We start from the raw sequence: 18,666 nt of genomic DNA, 5'->3' as shown, positions 1-18,666 counted from the left end.
GCCTCAAAGTTCTCAAAAACCTAGTGGTAGAAACACTTACATAGGGACACCTGGGTGGCTCAGTTGGTTAAGCGTCTGCCTTCAGCTCCGGGCGTGATCCTGGAGTCCTGGGATCAAGCCTCACATTGGGCTCCTCCGCTGGGAGCCTGCTTCTTCCTCTCCCACTCCCCCTGCTTGTGTTCCCTCTCTCACTGGCTGTCTCTCTCTCTGTCAAATAAATAAATAAAATCTTTAAAAAGTAATAATAAAATAAAAATAAAATAAAATTCAAGGGCTGACAGTGCTGCTGTTGACTGTGATAAGATCAAGGAATTCATTGTCACGCAAGGGTCCCAGATCAAAAATACAAACGGATTAGGGAAGATTTAAATAAGCTGTAGGTCCAGCTGTAGCATCTCTGACAAAATATTCCTGACAAAATAGAGCACAGGACTAGATAGAGCCAGTGAGCATCCAGCTACTTTATTTTAGTTCTTGTCCAAATATTTTCCATCCCAAGTACTGAAGTTACTTATAAATGTGATTGAAAACCATTGTTAATGACATTTGAGGAATCATGGAGAATGCAATGATGTCAGAAGTCTGGAGAAAACTTACTGACTCTTACTCATCCTTAGTCTTGGCTTGAATGTCACTTTTTTTTTAAAGGATTTTATTTATTCATTTGAGAAAGAGAACAGACGAGCAGGGCCACGGGCAGAGGGAGAGAGGAAGCAGACTCCCCACTGAGTGCAGAGACCAACACAGGGCTCCATCCCAGGACCCTGAGATCATGACCTGAGCCGAAGTCAGATGCTTAACTGACTGAGCCACCCAGGCGCCCCTTAATTGTAACTTTCAATTAAACTTTTACCAAACTTCCAATCTAGGTAAAGTTTCCACTTATAACTTGGTATTTTTTACTCTGTAGTACTTATCATAGTTGTAATTAATTACTTATATAATCATTTGTTTAATCTCTCTTTTCTTGATTGCAAGCTCCTCGTGGGCCGGATAGTGTCCTTTTTGCTTGCCAGTATATCTCCAATTTCTAGCACAGAGTCTGGCACACAGTAGGCACTCAGTAAAATCAGTGAATATTGCAAACTCTTGAAATGTTGAATGGTAGAAAATATATCCCAGGAACTGATGTCAGTCCCCTACAACACTGTAGGGCAGATTATCGAAATTGTGACCTGCGAGCATTTCCAAGGAGGCAGGAATGAGTAAGACATGCATTCATTTGGTGCCAGCTCTTTTAGCTTGGAAGGTCTCACCGCTTCTGTCTTGCTGTTTCCTTGCACACTCCTTGGTTAAATATTACTGCTTTTGAGCTAGTAATCACATTCATCTTCAACACAGAATTCTCCTAGCCTGAGGATTCCTTCCTTTTTGGGAGCTGTCTTATTAAGACAAGATGATGAAGTTGAGAGTACGATCAGCAGTTCTATAAACCTTGATCAAAAGCAAACCACCTTGACATTTTTTGTTGTTGTTGTTCATCTTCTCTTCCTTCTCTAGCGTTGCCTTCTTTCCTTTACATATCGGGGACCATGTCTTTATTGAGGAAGATTGTGTGGTCAACGCAGCTCAGATTGGCTCTTACGTTCACGTTGGCAAGAACTGTGTGATTGTGAGTATGACATCTTGGCTGGCTAAATGGCCTCACTGCCCCTCCAGCTCCCATCCCTCACGTCAGTGGGCCTCCACTTCTGTGGCCAAGCAGGGTAGAAGTAGTTTCTGGTCTACTGGAATTATTATTGGATTTGGAATTTTCTAGGCATTAATAATCATGGCTAAACTTTATCTAACATCTTCTGTATGATGTTAAACTCTTGCCTTTGATTTTTTCATTTGACCCCCATAACCATTCAAGGGTAATAGTTACTGTTATCCCTATTTGCAGACAACAAACCTGAAGACCTTAGAAATTAGGGGATTTGACAGGGCTATGAAGTGGTAGAGCTGGGATTTGAACCCAGACTGTATGAATAGCCATGCCTGCTCTATGGCCTACCTGTTGCTTTACCTCCAGGATCATCCAGTCTAGTGGGGGCAACAGGCATGACATTAGGGGAACTGCAAGTAGTTCAGGGTGATGGGTGTGCAGGGTACAAGTGGGCCCTTGTTCAGTGGACATGTGGGACCCTGGTCCACAGGAGCCTTGACATCTACTCATTTCATCTGGCCAAGGCTTTACAAAGTTGAATTTCTCAGTATTTCATAGATGAAGAGCTTGATTGCAGATGGGGTTTATGAGAACATCCTAGGCGGGAATGTTAATAACCAGAGCTAAACTGCCTTAAGGGTTAGGGAAAACTTTTCCTATATTTTAAATTTGTACCCAAATCCTAGCTTCTAGGAAAAACCAAGGACTTTTCATGTTTTTAAATGGCTGTTCCCATTAATACAGAGGCAGCTTTCTGTTCTGGATAATACTCAAGTATAAAATACCTGTAGAAACTATGCGGTCACATTCTGTGAGCCATGAGAGCACAGCAAAGATGAACCATGCAGTGGAGAGCCACATTGCTGCAGAAAACATCCCAATCTGACCTGTTACTCGGAATGAAAGGAAGTAGTGGTTTTGCCAAATATTCTCCTCCAGAGGAGTCCCTTCGTGTATCTTAGAGACAGAGCGTCTTTCGTTTGGCATGATGTTGAAGAAAGGGGGAAAATCGTGAAACCCATCCTGTCCCCTCATTCTGTGTGACAAAAGCAGGCTTTCTAAGCCATGGCTGGATTTTTCTGATATTTTCTTCAGCAAAATGATGACATCCTCATAGTAGCCTAGTGTGTTAGCCCTGTCCTTTATCCCCAGAGCTAAATGTCTGAAACGTTAAAGTCCAAATGCTCTTCCCAGTACTTAGGGAGCTCTAGTCTTCTTGTCCTGTGCTCTGCTTTTTCGTGCCTTCAGTTCAGATATAGTCACTGTTGGGTATTGGCGTACCTACTTGCTGAGCCTTTTACAAATTCTCAAGTAATCTCAGGAGAAAAATTCTTTTAGAACTCTTGAATCTCTGAGCTAGCAGGGACTCTTTTAGAGTCCAGCTGTCCCCATGACCCGCAGATCCTTCCAATAGCACCCATTTGGTGGTCTACCTCCTGTTCGGAAGTGTGAAGGTACAGGTGTCAGGCAGAGTTGCCCAGATGTCTGCAGGAAAGCCTCACGGGCAATCTTCATGGGCACTGTTACCGTGCTGTGAACTTTACATTTATTGTCTCTAATCCTCACAGAGTCCCTGTGGGTCTGGTTTTATGTCCTGTTTCCCAGACGTGGAACCCAAGGCTCAAAGATGCTGAGTAACTTGAATCAGGAGATATGCATAGCTGTAATACTGGCAACATGGAGTTCTTCACTCTTCCTTGGAAAGTCCTCCAGGAAAGAATAAAGAAGAGGTTTCAGCTTTTAACTTCCTCATCTATTGCCAGTGCACTCATGCCTAGGAAGTACCCGTGTTTTGACTTTTGCTGCTATTTAATTGATCAGCTTGCCCAGAATGTTCTGGAAGCTGATTCAGCATCATTTGCCTGAGTGGGCAGAATGGCTATCTAGTGGACGCAGCAGGTGCCTCCAGGCTGGATGGTGGCCAGTGGTACATAGAGGAAGTTTTATTCACACTGTTCTTCTTTTCCAGGGCCCTTTGTCTACAGATGCCCTCTGTGTGAATGCGTCATGCCTCATGCAGCACATTCGGCTTCTCTCCATCCAGTGCCCCTTGTGCTTAGTTGGAATTATTAGGAGCTTAGGTGTCATAGGATGTCTTTGAGTTAATTTGGGAGTCACAGGGGAGCTGGCCAGCTGTTGTATTTTAGGAATTGCCACTAGCAGGTGATTCATGGGAGACAACTTTCAGAATGAACGGGAAGCTGCGGTCATAACTTGTTTCTGAGCTACAGGTAGTACCAACTATTGCCAAGGCTTTTATCCACCTCACGAGAGACAGCTTAGTGGTCACTTAAAAAATTCAGACCTTCGAGGTATAAGCTTTCTAAAAAGTTCGTTTGGCATTCTACCTGGAAATTCCTGGAAATACATACAATTTGGGTATTTATTAATAATGGGGACATTTTTAATACAACCAAATCAAAGTATCTTTCATATTCTTTGGTAATACCTGAGATGAGGACAGGTTAACATTGTCCTGATGTTATTAGGGATTCCACATTGTCAGCCAAGTATGTTTTATCAGATCCTCTGACCAGAACACAAGTGAACTCTCAGGCCCTGGTGATGTAAATGCAGTCAGTGAAGACCGAAACTTTCACTTACCCAGCAGGTAGTCTGAGGCACAACTTCAATCTGTATAGAGAAGAAGCCTCCCCTCTCCCTTAACCCAGGAAACAGATGGATCTACCAGACCTATTTCTTGCCCTCAGAATGCTGTGGGTGATGGCAGAATTGAAAAGTGGCAGCAGTGGGTAAAGTCAAGCATAAAGCTTGGCCTAAACCTTCAAAACAAACCTATTGGCTAATATGAACCAAGAGTACAAAAGTAGATCCTAATGCTCTGCACAGGTGGCTCCAGGCGTTCAGTTGATGTCATGAGAACTAGTCTCCTTCTCTTTCCCGCTTTCCTCTGGGAGGCTCTCAGGCAGGTTCTTCCCTCACGGAAACAAGACAGCTGGTTCACATGTCTGTCCTGTCCTCTAGAAACCCTGTTGGAAAGAGCTTCTTTTCCCGGTAGTCCCAGCAGAAGCCTTGATGTTGAGATTCATCAGACTGATTTGGCTCATTCCATAAACCAGTCCTTGTGGCCAGGCTTGGGGTTTGGGATTAGGATAGGGGACTGTGATGGGCAGAGGGGTGTTACCAAGGACAATACAGGTTCTGTTACCAGAAGAAGGGGGATCAAATGTTGGACAAGCAAAAAAGTAGCTGTCCACTAAATTTAAGAAAAAAGAAAATTGTACAACTCTTGGGAGACTGAATTTCAGTCAGTAATACCTAAGATAACCTGAAATGTTCCTAGAATACAACCCCTTCCCCAGGTTCATGCGCACACGTGCGCACACACGCACATACACATACACACACACACACACTCTCATACACCCATACCCCTATCTCCTCCTGCTTGGCAGGTGCGACCTGAAGTAGGGAATTGTGGCCAAACCTCTTGTCATTGTCTCTGCCTATTGTATGATATCGTGAATGGAGAAAATATAAAATAGCATGCCATGCAGTAGATCAGGCAACTTTTACTCGAGCTTTTCCTGCTTTATTTCCTAGTAAGAAGATTTTAATTTCAGGGGCGCCGGTGTGTGTTGAAAGACTGCTGCAAAATTCTTGACAACACAGTATTACCCCCAGAAACTGTGGTGCCACCGTTCACCGTCTTCTCAGGCTGCCCAGGTAAGCTTGGGTGTTGATTATGAAAGTTCAAGCTGATTTTCTATCACAAAAGTAACGCATGCAATTTTTATCTGACAGTGTATTGATCTAGCTAATTTAAAAATTCTGCTACAGATTACCTAGAAATGTTATCTAAAATATAACCAGTATCTTTTTAAATGCACAATTGGGTTCACAAGGAAATTTCAAGGGTCAGAAACAAAGAGGAAACTAAACCTACTTTATAAGCATGGTTAGGTTTGGTTAGGTTTATGCATCTTCATAATAGAGTGGTTTAGGGTTTGATACTCCTGTGGGGATGCGAGAGAAAGCCTTGTATGGCAGAGAGACCCTCTTGAAGGGTGATCTCTCAGTAAAAGTTGATCTAGAGTCAACCTGCGACCAGTACAGGAAAAGTACAAAGAAGCAAGACTCTCTTGGCCTAGGCTCTGGATGGAAAAGGAAAAGTCTCTCCAGAGATTTCTAACAATGGCTTCATGTTGGTTGGGGTTTTGAACTTACACTTCCCACACTGCCCAGGAATGCCCAAACTGAAAAGTTGACATAAAACATGGTCTAAGACCAACGATAGCTCTAGGACAACTGAGAGAAGCAAATACACCCCCTCACGACCTTGGCTGACAGAATGCCCTCAGGTAAAGCCCTCATGACCTCAGCATTCCCAGTGGCCAAACACGTGAGCAAACAAGTGATACACGCTCCTCCTAGAAAACTTAGAAAACACAGAAAAGCAGAAAGAAGAAGAAAACCTCATGTCCCCACCCCCACCCCAAGGCAGTCTCTTTTCTTCTCTATATGGTTTTACGTAATTGAACTCACGCAGTGTGGACAGAAGCACACCAGAGATTCACAGATGGGCGATGCTATGTAGCGAGTGATTTGACAACATATGAGATGTACCCCGGGTGGTTTAGTTGTTTTTCCAATTAAAAAACTCATCACTCAGATCATTGACTGTGAGTTTCAAAGATGTACAAAATCATCCACTCAGATTCTTTGGGGAGAAAATAGGCTGTTCTGCTGTTTTGTGCACCTCTGCATTTGCAGAGGAGGGAGAGCCCTGCTGAGTGATTCTCCCTATATTGGGTTCCCACTGTGAGAAAGTATCATCATTCTTAGCAAGTGAAGATCAGAACAACCCCAGCAGTTGTTCTAGGTTGATTGTCAGACCGGTATCTGATCTGAAGTGAGAAGTATATTGCCAGAGAAATATCTTAATGTCTTTTAACTTATTCAGGGTCCTTAGAACCAACTCTGGTCTTTGGGCATTGATGGCCGAGGCAGGGAGGCACTACTTGGTATTTGAAATCCAAATAAGCAGTGCGTTTGGAGGTTCTGATGGAGGATTCAAGCTGCCTGAGGCCTTAGAGATCATTGTGTAGATGGGGAAACTACAGCCTAGAGAGATTGGGTTGTGCACAGGGTCAGAACTGGTTCATGGGAAAGCCTTGACTAGCTCTTAAGACCCCTTATTTGGAGTCCAGTACTTTCTGCACTGTGACAAGATACTTCCCATGTTAGTTTTCAGTAGTTTCACAAACTAATGCTAACCATCTGGATACTGCTGTTGGCAGTCTCCATCTTTAAGAAAGAGGCCTAAGGTTGTAAGACAACTGGCACATTTTTGGAGGGCTCCACTGAATGACACTGAGTAGTGGAACAAAATGAAAGGCAAACCATCCAGAAGGAATCTGGGTCAGGAACCAAAATGCCAAAACTGCTTGTAGGAGTCAGACAGAAGTGATTGAAGTGACAGCCTATCCTGGCTGGCAAGAGTACAGACCTAACATTCTAAGAACTTCCGATAGTTCATGAGGAGCTGAAAGTCTGAAGATCTATGTGATATCTCTGAATTTTTAAGTGTTGGCTGCTAACTTTTTAAAAAGATTAAATACTGTGCAGACCAAACATATGTTTGCAAATCTAACACAGGCTGCTGGTTTGTAAAAGGTGCCTGTGAAAATTTCATACTTTTTAGACCTTTTTCTCTATCTACCTATTATTTTCTCTCTCTATATATATATATGCAAGTGTATGTGTTTGTTTTGTATGTATACTAATACGCAGGTGTGTATACGTATCTGTGTATATATATGTACTTATGTATGTAACAGATACATAAAAGTGTTTACACCTGTATAAACAGATTTGCACTTTCTATTCTGTTTGAAAATTTGCTTTCTTAACAGTGTATCTTGGGCATCTTTTCTTGTCAGTATGTAGAGATTCCCCTCACTCCTTTTCATGGTTGCATGATTTTCATTACATAAATGTACCACAGTGTAACTGATCAGTTCCCTGGTATAATGGATCATTAGACATTGTACCTGGTTTTTCGCTATTAGAAACTTTGTACATATATTGTGCATATATTGTTCAGTTGAGCAAGGTTGTTTGTAGGATAAATTCTTAGAAGTTGGATTGTCATGTCACAGGGTATGAACTTTTTTCCAAAATTGCTCTTCCAAACAGTTGTACGAACGTATGCTTCCGCCCCTAGTTGGTGAGAGTGCCTCTTCCCCCAGAAATCCTTAAATACAGTTTTTTTGTCTTTCGATAGGTATTTCTGTTCTACTCCGGTCCACGATTTGTCTGTATGTAGCAGGTTTGGGGATTGGATTCAGTTTCGTTGTATGAACAACAGAGCAGTTTCTTACCTCAAGGGTTGCTCACCTGGGCTTGCCCAGTAGGTGTCACACCAGAACCCAGGAGATGGACAAATCCTTGTCTGGAACAATCTCCCATGTAGTCAGAGAGGCCTTAACTCTTCAGATTATGCAATAATGTACGAACCTCTTTTACCTGGAAGATATTTATCCATTTGGGGAATCATATTATTTGTCTCCCCCCACACACAAAAATACCATCTTGAAGATATGGTCAGTAGAAATATTCTGCTGTCAGGCCTAGCATTTCAATGCTCATGAGTAAAGAAAAGGGCCCTGTAGGGGTTTAAACAGAAATCAGAGCTGCTGGCCTCCCCCAGCTCCATTTGGTTGACCAGGTCTTTCTTTCCCCAGGACTGTTTTCAGGGGAGCTCCCAGAATGTACCCAGGAGCTGATGATTGACGTCACCAAGAGCTACTACCAGAAGTTTTTGCCCTTGACACAGGTCTAATGTCTCTGCCTCATGTCTCGAATTCACTTGAGCTCTAAGATGAACTTGGGGACAAAGTGAGCCAGCCAGCATCTACAAAGAGCTCTTGTGTCTTTGATACCTTCCACCTTCTTTTTTTGTTTGTCTGGTTTTGTTTAATTCTTTAGAATTTCTCAATCCTTCCAGGTTCTTGGCTCTTAAGACTTTAGTAACAGAATGTCTGGAGGAGTTGTGTCCAAATGCTGTGCTTAAACCTTATCTATTAACGATCCCTTTGTACCATTATCTGTAGAACACAGAATCATCTGTTCCCAACACTCCCACCCATTGGTCTTGTGGATGATGGGATTCTACTGAAACAGGTCCACAGAGCAGAGCACTGTCCCAGCGTGGAGGTTATGAAACTGGTCTGCTCACGGCCATTAGCTGCCCACAGTGAACACTGCTCACATGGGTCGCTCCCAGCTTTCCTGAGCTAACACATTTGGCCAGTTGCCACAATTGCTCATGGTCTTGGGGGGAAAAGTGTGTGTGACTTTTCAGAGCCCAGATTCCTGTTGGCGACTAAAACTTGAAGGGAGGGGTGGTTAACATTTCTCTTCTTCCTGAAATGACCTTAAGTGTCATTTTAACCCAGGGTGATTCATAAAAGACTTTCTAGCATTCTATTCTAGGGCCTTTGGCTTTCACTAGAAGGGGGGCCCTCAGCACCCAGATTTTATTTTTGCAAACACCCAGGCATGAGTCTGCCATGTGGATGGACTAGTCTGGCAGTCACTCCTTGCCTCACAGTATTTGGAGGCAACAGCATATGCCTTATTTCCTTGAAGACGTAGCATTTGTGACACTTGTCCTCTGGCCTAGAGCCATTCATCCACTCTGTATTTGCCATAAACCTCACAGTTCAGACCAAAATATCTCTCCTGGGCCCAATCACATATATACATGGGGGCCTCTTAAATCATTCTGTGGGCACAGAGCCCCAAGGAGTAAATGAAATTACCAGTGCTGTTCTTAACCATCTCCTGGGTAATAACACAACCCTGCCTGGTTCTGCTCCGACCTCTTGGTCTGAGAGGGAGATTTAGAAGGGAAGGTCTGAGAACCTTGGCTTTGCTTAATGCTCTGATTCTGCTCTGAACGGGGTAATATGGTTCAGCCTTGAAGGTTAGGATCTAGCAGGAGCTGGCTGGACTTAATATGTGGTTGTGGGGTTTGTTAAAATGGCTATATGTAATGATCTCCTCTAGGTCAATGTAAAACCGTTTTCCTGTTTGTCTTTTTTTTTTTTTTTATGCATTAAAAGATAGACACGTGAAACAAATCATGTGAAGGTGATCCCTCTCCCCCTCCATGACGGCTACGTCACATCCTCGGCCACTTCCCTCCATGCCTGGTGCCCTGCTACAGACTTTACATTCACTGGTCTCTTATGGCTCATGCCAACCCAGTAAGGGGGATGTTATTCCCATTTTACAGATGAGAAAACACTCAAAGATCTTAGATAACTTGGTCCAGTCCCTACAGTGATGAAGTGGCTGACCCAGGGGTCACACCCATGTCTTTCTGGCAGCATAGCTGTGTGATTCAGTTCTGTCCTGGTAAGATGAGACTAGGCTTGCCCTCGGAGCAAGCACATCTGCTATGCATGCTGTCTGATACCAGTAGTCTGTGATGGTTGCAGGTTTTTTTGTTTTGTTTTGTTTTTTGTTTTGGGGTTTGTTTTTGTTTTTTTGTTTTGGTCATTTCCTGGCATCTCCCCCAGCTCCCTTCTCCTTGTGTGCCACCATAAAGACAAATCTTGGAATTGACAGAGCTTTGATACGTCTAAGCTAACCTCTCGTTAGCTAGTGAGATCTTCCAGAGCACGTCCAACAGATTACCATCCAGGAATACCTCTATAAGGAAGCTGACCGCCATGCAACTGACTGTACTTTTTTTTTCAATTTATCCTTTCCAGCTTCATTGAGAGGTATTGACATATCATTTTTTGACAGCCCATTTTATTGTGACAATGAAAATTAAGAGAAAGTGGGATTGTTTAAAGCCCCTTAAACATGATTTTTAAAGCCTTAAGTAACTCAAGTACATGATTGCAAAAATCCAATCCAGTTAGTAAAGAGGGAACATACAGTGCAGTAGAATTTCCCGATCTAGAATCCCCGTTCCACGTTCTAATTCCCAGAGGCAACTAGAACAGTTTTGGGTCTCTCCTACCGGAGAGTCTGCGGGCACAAGCAGATAGATACGTATACCTTAGCCTCTGCACGCATACAAATGCGAGCACACGGTGGATGTGCTGTTCTCATCTTGCTGCTTTTACTTAACGATGTGCCTTAGAGATTGTTCCATATTTGGCACATACAGGTGACAAAAATAGCAATTGAGTCTGCGAGCACAAGCAGATAGATACGTATACCTTAGCCTCTGCACGCATACAAATGCGAGCACACGGTGGATGTGCTGTTCTCATCTTGCTGCTTTTACTTAACGATGTGCCTTAGAGATTGTTCCATATTTGGCACATACAGGTGACAAAAATAGCAATTGCTAATATTTATAGAGTGTTTACCATGTACCAGGTACTCTTCTGGGTTCTGTACATTTAGTAACTTTTTTTTTAAAAGATTTTATTTATTTATTTATTTGACAGAGATAGAGACAGCCAGCAAGAGAGGGAACACAAGCAGGGGGAGTGGGAGAGGAAGAAGCAGGCTCATAGCGGAGGAGCCTGACGTGGGGCTCAATCCCGGAACGCCGGGATCACGCCCTGAGCCGAAGGCAGGCGCCTAACTGCTGTGCCACCCAGGCGCCCCATGTACATTTAGTAACTTTTTAATAAAACCACCATGAGGTAGGTACAGTTACTCTCCTCAAGGAACAGGAGGTTAAGTAAAGTGCCCAAATTTGCATACCTAATATGACAGTGAGTCAAAGCATTCTGTCTAGAACCCATACTTTTTGATTTGATTTGATTTGAGAGAGCACAAGCAGGGGAAGGGTCAGAGGGAGAAGAAGAAGCAGGCTCCCCTCTGAGCAGGGAGCCCAACTCAAGGCTCGACCCCAGGACCCTGAGATCATGACCTGAGCCAAAGGCAGACTTAACCAACTAAGCCACCTAGGTGCCCCTGCCACCCATGCTTTTAATCACTATGCTGGGATTTCTCCCTGCTATAATACCTTTCATTGCCCCAAATTGTATCATCTGGCCAACCCTCGCTGTACAGAGAACTGAGAAAGTATTTTGCTTTTTCAGGCAGGCAAGGGAAAGGGATTTGGGAACAGGTATTGGATGAACCATCCAACAGTGTCTGCCACAGACAGGAAGCCCAGTGCTCCCTCTGAGAAGACAGTCTCCTTGCAATGTGCCCTGTTGTCTTGTAGCTGCAGTTGTGGTTTAAGAAGCTGAACGGGAGCAGGTTTCATGGGAGAATTGTCTTGCTTGCAGTCAAGAAATAGTGTCTTAAAATTCCATACCATATGTTTGGCACTCTATAGAGGAAACTGCAAGCTGGATTAGACAAAAATCCAGTTAGACTGCTTTGTTGCAAGTGACAGAAATCCAGCTTGAGTCAGTTTAAGTAAGAACGGGGTTTTATTGGCTTACACAACAAATCATGGAAAAGACTAGCTTGAGAGGCAATGCAATAAGAACCTTGGGCAAGTTAATCTCTCTGCCCTGTATCCTAAGCTGTACAACGGGAATGACAATAGTACCCTCACAGAATTGGTTTGGATTAAATGAGCTACCATATGTAAACATTAAAGATAGCTCCTAGCACTCTGTAAGTAATAATATTATCATTGCAGGGACATCTATATCCAGAGATGTAAACCCCATATAGCTCTTCGTTTTCTATATCTTTTTTTTTAAGATTTTATTTGTTTATTTATTTATTATTTATTATTTTTAAAGATTTTATTTATTTATTTGAAAGAGAGAGAGCACACGCAGGGGGAGTGGCAGGCAGAGGGAGAGGGAGAAGCAGGTTTCCTGCTGAGCAGGGAGCCGGATGCAGGACTTGATCTCAGGACCCTGGGATCATGACCTCAGCCGAAGGCAGATACTTAACTGACTGAGCCACCCAGGTACCCCTGTTTTCTATATCTTTTTCACCTGCACATTAATAAAGGTACAGATTAGACTGCTATAACAAAGACCATGGAAATACCACGGTTGCAACAAGTTAGAAGGTTATCTCTCTCTCACCTAACAATGCAGAGATAGGCAGGTTGTTCAGGGGAAGTAGGTGGCTGGGCCCCATGAAGTCATCAAATACCCAGGCTCCTCCTATCTTGTCACATAGCCACACTTAGCTACAAGGGAGGCTGCTGTAAATTTAGTCACTGGCTGGGTAGCCAAAACTCTGAGGAAGGAGATTCTAACAGTAAAAGGGAGAGGGGGAGATTGGACATAGGGAGATAATAAGCAAGCTCTCCCAGGCCTGTGTGTTGGCTTCCTTTTCTCCTGCTGCAAGGAGGCTTTCTCCAGGCATTGGGGCACGTGACAGCTGATAGCTCCAGACTTGTACCCTCCCAGCTTGATGACCCTGAAAGAAAGGCTTCTTCCTTCCAGTTCTAATTTGGGGAAGTCCCACAGAAAGGTTCTCAGTGGCTTCTGGTGAGTCCCATACCCTCTTGGATTAATCACTGCAGCCAAGGCCGTACAATAAATCTGATCTGGGTCATGAGCTTTCCTCCATCCCCGCCGTGGTAGAGAAACAGCAGAGTCCATCACCAAAGCAAGGTGCTGGGCAGACAGAAACAATAGCTACTGCAAACAGTGAAAGCGTCTATAATTATGGACTGATACTGTTAGAAAGGCTGTTGACCGTCTTAAGTGTCCTAGGAAAGGCCAGCTGGACTCTGTCTCCATGGTGGCTCTCACCCCAGGGACAATCAGATAATAATAATTATCACCAGATAATTACCTTTAAAACCCCAGAGAAGAAAGTCTCTTTGTCCTCATAATACTCCCAGAAGAGCAGACCGACAGGAGAGACCTCGGATGGGACTCTTTCCAGTTGGCTTAGGGTAGAGGGGTGATTCACTGGCTTGTGGAGTTGATAAGGCCAGGGCCAGATGGGGCTTCAGGCCATAGTCTAAGACTCACAACAGCATCATCAGGGATCTGTCTCTTCAGCTCTTGACCCTGCTTCCCTCTGAGCTGGCTTCATTCTCAGGCTTCACGAGTGACCCTGCAGCTCCACTTATTGGTAGAAAGAGCTCCCCTTCCTTTTTTTTTTTTTTTTTTAAGATTATTTATTTATTTATTTGAGAGTGAACGAGAGCACAAACGGGGAGAGGGAGAGAGAGAAGTTGACTCCCCACTGATCAGGGAGCCTGACGCAGGGCTGGATCCCAGGACTCCGAGATCATGACTGGAGCCGAAGGCAGCTGCTTAACCAACTGAGCCACCCAGGCGTCCCAGGAGCTCCCCTTCCTTGACAAAACCCCTGGACTTGGCTGTCCTTGGCCCAAACCTGGGATGTATCCAGCCTCAAGTAATCATTGTGTCCAGAAAGGTGGGGAATGCACTGATTGCCTAGACCTGGGGCACATACCCACATGGACTGAGAGCTGGCGCCTGGTGGTTGGGGGAAGGGGTGCGATATTACCAGAAGAGGGGATGAATGGATGCTGGGCAGGAAAAATCACCTGCTGTCCACTTCAGGCCTGTTCCTTTTCTCCGGTTGTCTTCACTGTCCTCAGTCTCCCTGCCTACCCTTACCGCCTGTCCAGTCTCTCATTACCCTTGGTCTTATGGGGGGGGGGGGTGCCTCGTGAGAGGCACCTGGGCCTGGCACAGAGAAGATGCTGGTTAGCCAAAGTGGAATGTTCAATAAAGAGCCATTTAGAGGATGCTCCTCTGCCTGGAACTGCTTCCTCGTGGACCCCATAGCACCTTGTGGAGGGTCCCTTGTCAAAGTCTAGATAGAATTCTAGTTATGTACTTGTGTTCTTATCTGAGCCCACCCAGCTGTGAGCTCCTGAGGAGTCAGGTGTGCACCTGTGGGTATCCAGCACATACTTAATGGGGTGATTGCGTGGATGTGAGGCCCTCCTCCACTGAGTCCCTCTCCAGCCTAGATAAGTCTCATGTTGCGGGATCCCTGGTGCAGGCAACAAGGTTGAATGACTGACTCGTGTGCCTCCTATTGACTGATTCTGTTGCATGTCGTTGCACAGCACTCCCGTGGTTAGTTGGGATCTGCAGTGGCTTCTGAATTAGTCACTTCTGCATGGGCCATTTCACTCAGAGCCTAAGGCCACAGTTCCTTCTTAGTCACTCTGACCCATGTGGCTAATGACAGACTTGAAGTGACTCAGACAAACATTGCTTCTATTTAGTACATCCTTGGAAGTTTCTCAGCTATAAAGAAGGGATCTTGGTAGCTAGGGAGGCCTTTCTTGGTGTATTGATCTGGCCAGTGAGAGCCCACAGGGGTCTAAAACATGGAGCCCCAGACATGTTCTTACTTGCCCTCAGCCCGTCTCCAAGGCATATTGGCAGTAATGGACCCGGTTGGTTGCCTTGGGTGATCAGATCTAGCTGGCTGGTCCCCTGAGGGTACCTTCTTTGGAGCCACAAGGCCCCTGTAATGACATTGGCAGTGTTGAGACAAGGTGTTAAAGCTTGGTTATTTCAAAACAGCTGTCAGCAAAGTATCCTGCCAGCTTGGACCAGTTTCTGTAAATCCATGATCACTGGAACTCTTCCAAAGCCCCCAGAAGTGGCCTTTTGCTTTTCTAGAACATACATTTGCTGCCTGTAGGGCTACGAAGGTGTGACCCTGCCCACTTGCTGCATCTCTCATGTACTCATTTAACAAATACCTGTTGAACCAGTGCTGGGTGCCAGGCCCTCCCTTACTTAGCTCCTGGAGATAACGGTGGAGAATAAGATGGAGCCAGACCCTGTCTGGAGGGATCTTACAGATTAGTAGGAGAGAAAGCCAAGGAAACAGAGTTCTCTGATGGAGGCCTGGGGGCCCTTTTTTCGGGTCATAGTGGTGAAGAGTGTGGGCACTGGAGGCAGGCAGATCAAATCCCGGCCCTGTTGTTTACTAGCCTTGTGACTTTGGGCAAGTTATCTCCTCTTGTGGAACCTCGGATTTCTCATCCGTAAAATGGAAAACATGCATAGGGGTTGTTAGGAGGATTTAAATGCATTCATATGTGTAAAGCAGGAGTCCTGGCTCAGGGTAAGCCTCAATGACTGGTAGGTTTAACAATTATTATTAGGAAGTGATACATCTTGAGTGAAATCCCTCATAGTATAAGAGACAACATTCTGACATATTTTTGAATTTAGAGTAAAATTAAGAACATCTGTTCATTTATAATCAATCCACCACAGAGAAGAGATGGGGAACAGAAATCAGCCTTCCTTGCCAGGCACTTATTAGAAAACATTTAATCCTGGGGCGCCTGGGTGGCACAGCGGTTAGGCGTCTGCCTTCGGCTCAGGGCGTGATCCCAGCGTTGTGGGATCGAGCCCCACATCAGGCTCCTCCGCTATGAGCCTGCTTCTTCCTCTCCCACTCCCCCTGCTTGTGTTCCCTCTCTCGCTGGCTGTCTCTATCTGTGTTAAATAAATAAATAAAATCTTTAAAAAAAAAAAAAGAAAGAAAACATTTAATCCTCTCAACTGTCACAAATGTAGAAATTTTTACAACTCATTATACATAGGAGGAAACTGATCTTCAGAAAGGTGAAGTAAATTTGTCCGGTGTCACACAGCTAATTAACGACTGAGCTAGAATCAAAGCCAAGTCTTATCTGGCTGCAAAGTCCACGTTTTATGCGGTTCCCCAATATCCTGGGCCTCCAAAGCACTTGGCTCTGGGGAGGATCCTTGCTGCCCAGTCAGTTAACCTTTGTTTTCCTGAAGTTTTTGCTGGTGGGTTGGCCACAGCTACTTTCATGATGCACTCCGACCCAGACCCTGAAGTGAGGAGATTTAGCACAGGATGTCTCTGCTTCCCCAAGGAGAAGAGATGGCTTGTTCTTTATCTCCAAGTCCATTGGCCATCACACAGATGGTTCATGTATATGAAAATCATCCAAATGAAGAGACACAAGAATGGAGTCCACACCCTCTCTGGCTTTCAGACCTTGGGTCTGGACATTCAGCCCTGGTCTTTCCGGGCCGCACCATCATACCACTTTTCAGCTGTATTCATCTCAACGTTTGGTGTCTGCTGGGCATGCTTTCTGACTTTGCATGGGAGCAGTGAGAGCCTGTGGAAGCAGTAGGGCCAGAGGAAGGGGAGAATAAGGAAATCTGAGACTCAGGAACTGCAAGGCCTCTTGGAGACCCTGAGCTCTCTGGGAATAGCCACAGAGTCTCTTTATTTCAATAATCACAACAGCAGGCATGACCCATGTGCCCGGTGTGTTTGAAGTGCTGTCCTCACAGAAGTCTTCACAAGAACCTTTGGAGATAGGCACATCCCACATAGAATCCTAAGAGATGGGCACTATAATTATCCCCATTTTATAGACGTGGAAGTAGAGGCACAGAGAGGTTAAGTAATTTGCCCAGGGTCACACAGCTAGTAAGGGGAGGAACTGACATTAGAACCCGGGATTCTCTAGTCCATGAGTTTAAGATATACATCATACTGCTTTTTGGTAGGCAGGGAGGGAGTGAGTGAACAAATGAGTCTGGGATAGGTGGCTAGACAGACAGACAAGGCCCCCAGAGGCACCATGAGGGGTACTTTGAAGTTGGCAGAGTTGGATTGCAATTATTGCTCTGCCACCTCCTGCCTACAGGACCTGGGGCAGTAACCTAATGCAGAAGTGCTCATTTCCTCATCTCCAAAATGGGAATAAGGTCTTTGTGAGGATTCAGGGAGATCATCTCTGTAAAGCCCTTAGCCCCATACCCGGCATCTAGTAAGGGCTCAGTAAGGGTTCACGGACATTCTGCAGATAGATGGTATTAATGTGGCATAATTGGAGCTGTATTGATCGAAAGTCCATTTTGACAAGAACTAGAAAGGAACGTGAAAACCGTTGTTAAAGGTCAGAAGAGAATGAAAGTTTCTTCAATTCTTTATCATTTTGTAAAAAATGTTCCTAAATGGAATAAATAAAATATACATGCAGTGGGTGTTAAGTGGCCTTTGATCCCATTGCTTCAAAGTCTTATCTTATGGGGGGTAGTTTCTACCTCTGCAAAAAAGAGTTAGCACTTCAGGCCTGTGGTTATAATTCTGCCAATGCTGAATTTGCTAGGGGTTTGAGTAAATTTGCAATGAGAAGAAAAAAAGGGAAGTTTTGAAAAATGACTTTGTATTTTGTGGCTATTGTACCTGGAAATACGATAAAATTGATTTAAAATGCTACATAGTTATAATTTCACAAATGCCAGAGGAATCATCCCAATCAAAGAAAGATGCAAAAATAATTAAATTAAGAAGGTGTTGGTGGGATACAGCTTCCTCCTTTTAGCTACCAGTTGGAGTTTAAATTCCTTGAGTATTGGAGGCAGAACAAGTCTTCAGGACTGATGATTTTTGCTATGATGTGTCTGTTGGAGCCTCTGGAAGGGGAGACAACATGAAAAGAGAGGCAATTTCTGGATGGCAGTGCACATTTGGAATTGGAAAAAGCAGTTAAATTGCCAGTGAGCCCTAGTCAAAATCAAATGTCTGACTTGTGGAGGCCGATGACTGGCCAGTTTGATGCGCATGGTGTTGAGCTGGTCAGTTCGGACTCTAAGCCTGACTACAGGAAGAGGAAGCCTTGCTCACTTGGACCTGGACCATGGCTGTCTGGTACTGTAGTATGTCTTTCTGCAACAAGCCAGAGAGAAGCAGCTGGCTCTCTTGGAATCCCAGATTCACGGATTCTTCTTGTCTGGACGTGAAAAAGCTAAAAACTGCTACAGGCTGCTGGGAGCTGTTTCAGTCCCAGCAGGAGCTTGCTGACCTGGAAGCAGACTCAGACTCCATGAATAGGACTCAGACCCTGCGACCATTGGAGATTTAGGACCCCTCTTGTGGAGCTCTAAAGGATGAAAACCTCCATCTCGGATGCTGGCTGGACCATCAGGCCACACACGCATGCCCACAGAAGAGGGCTTGTTCTCCGACGGGACCATCTAAAATCAAGCTGCTGGTCAGCTCTTCGTCACTAATGTGGAGGCTACCCGCACCCTAATTGTGATCCCTGCCAACAGCCGCACATTGGGGGATGGCACATCACAGGGACTGTGACCTCT

The 18,666-nt window shown here is 44.7% G+C and overlaps 1 protein-coding gene across 1 annotated transcript in view; it reads left to right on the top strand.

Moving 5' to 3' along the window:
* The window catches only part of DCTN5 (dynactin subunit 5), a 17,906-nt gene extending 8,150 nt beyond the window's left edge, over positions 1 to 9,756 (top strand). The window contains exons 4-6 of the mRNA XM_008697158.2: positions 1,501 to 1,612; positions 5,233 to 5,335; positions 8,356 to 9,756. Coding sequence (XP_008695380.2) covers positions 1,501 to 1,612; positions 5,233 to 5,335; positions 8,356 to 8,453 — 313 coding nt within the window. The 3' untranslated portion in view covers positions 8,454 to 9,756. The remainder of the gene's footprint in view (positions 1 to 1,500; positions 1,613 to 5,232; positions 5,336 to 8,355) is intronic.
* The last annotated feature ends 8,910 nt before the right edge of the window (positions 9,757 to 18,666 follow it).

Source organism: Ursus maritimus, unplaced genomic scaffold, assembly GCF_017311325.1.
Source record: "Ursus maritimus isolate PB19 unplaced genomic scaffold, ASM1731132v1 scaffold_2, whole genome shotgun sequence".
Classification (NCBI taxonomy): Eukaryota; Metazoa; Chordata; class Mammalia; order Carnivora; family Ursidae; genus Ursus; species Ursus maritimus.
This window is presented reverse-complemented; position numbering and strand designations above follow the sequence as displayed.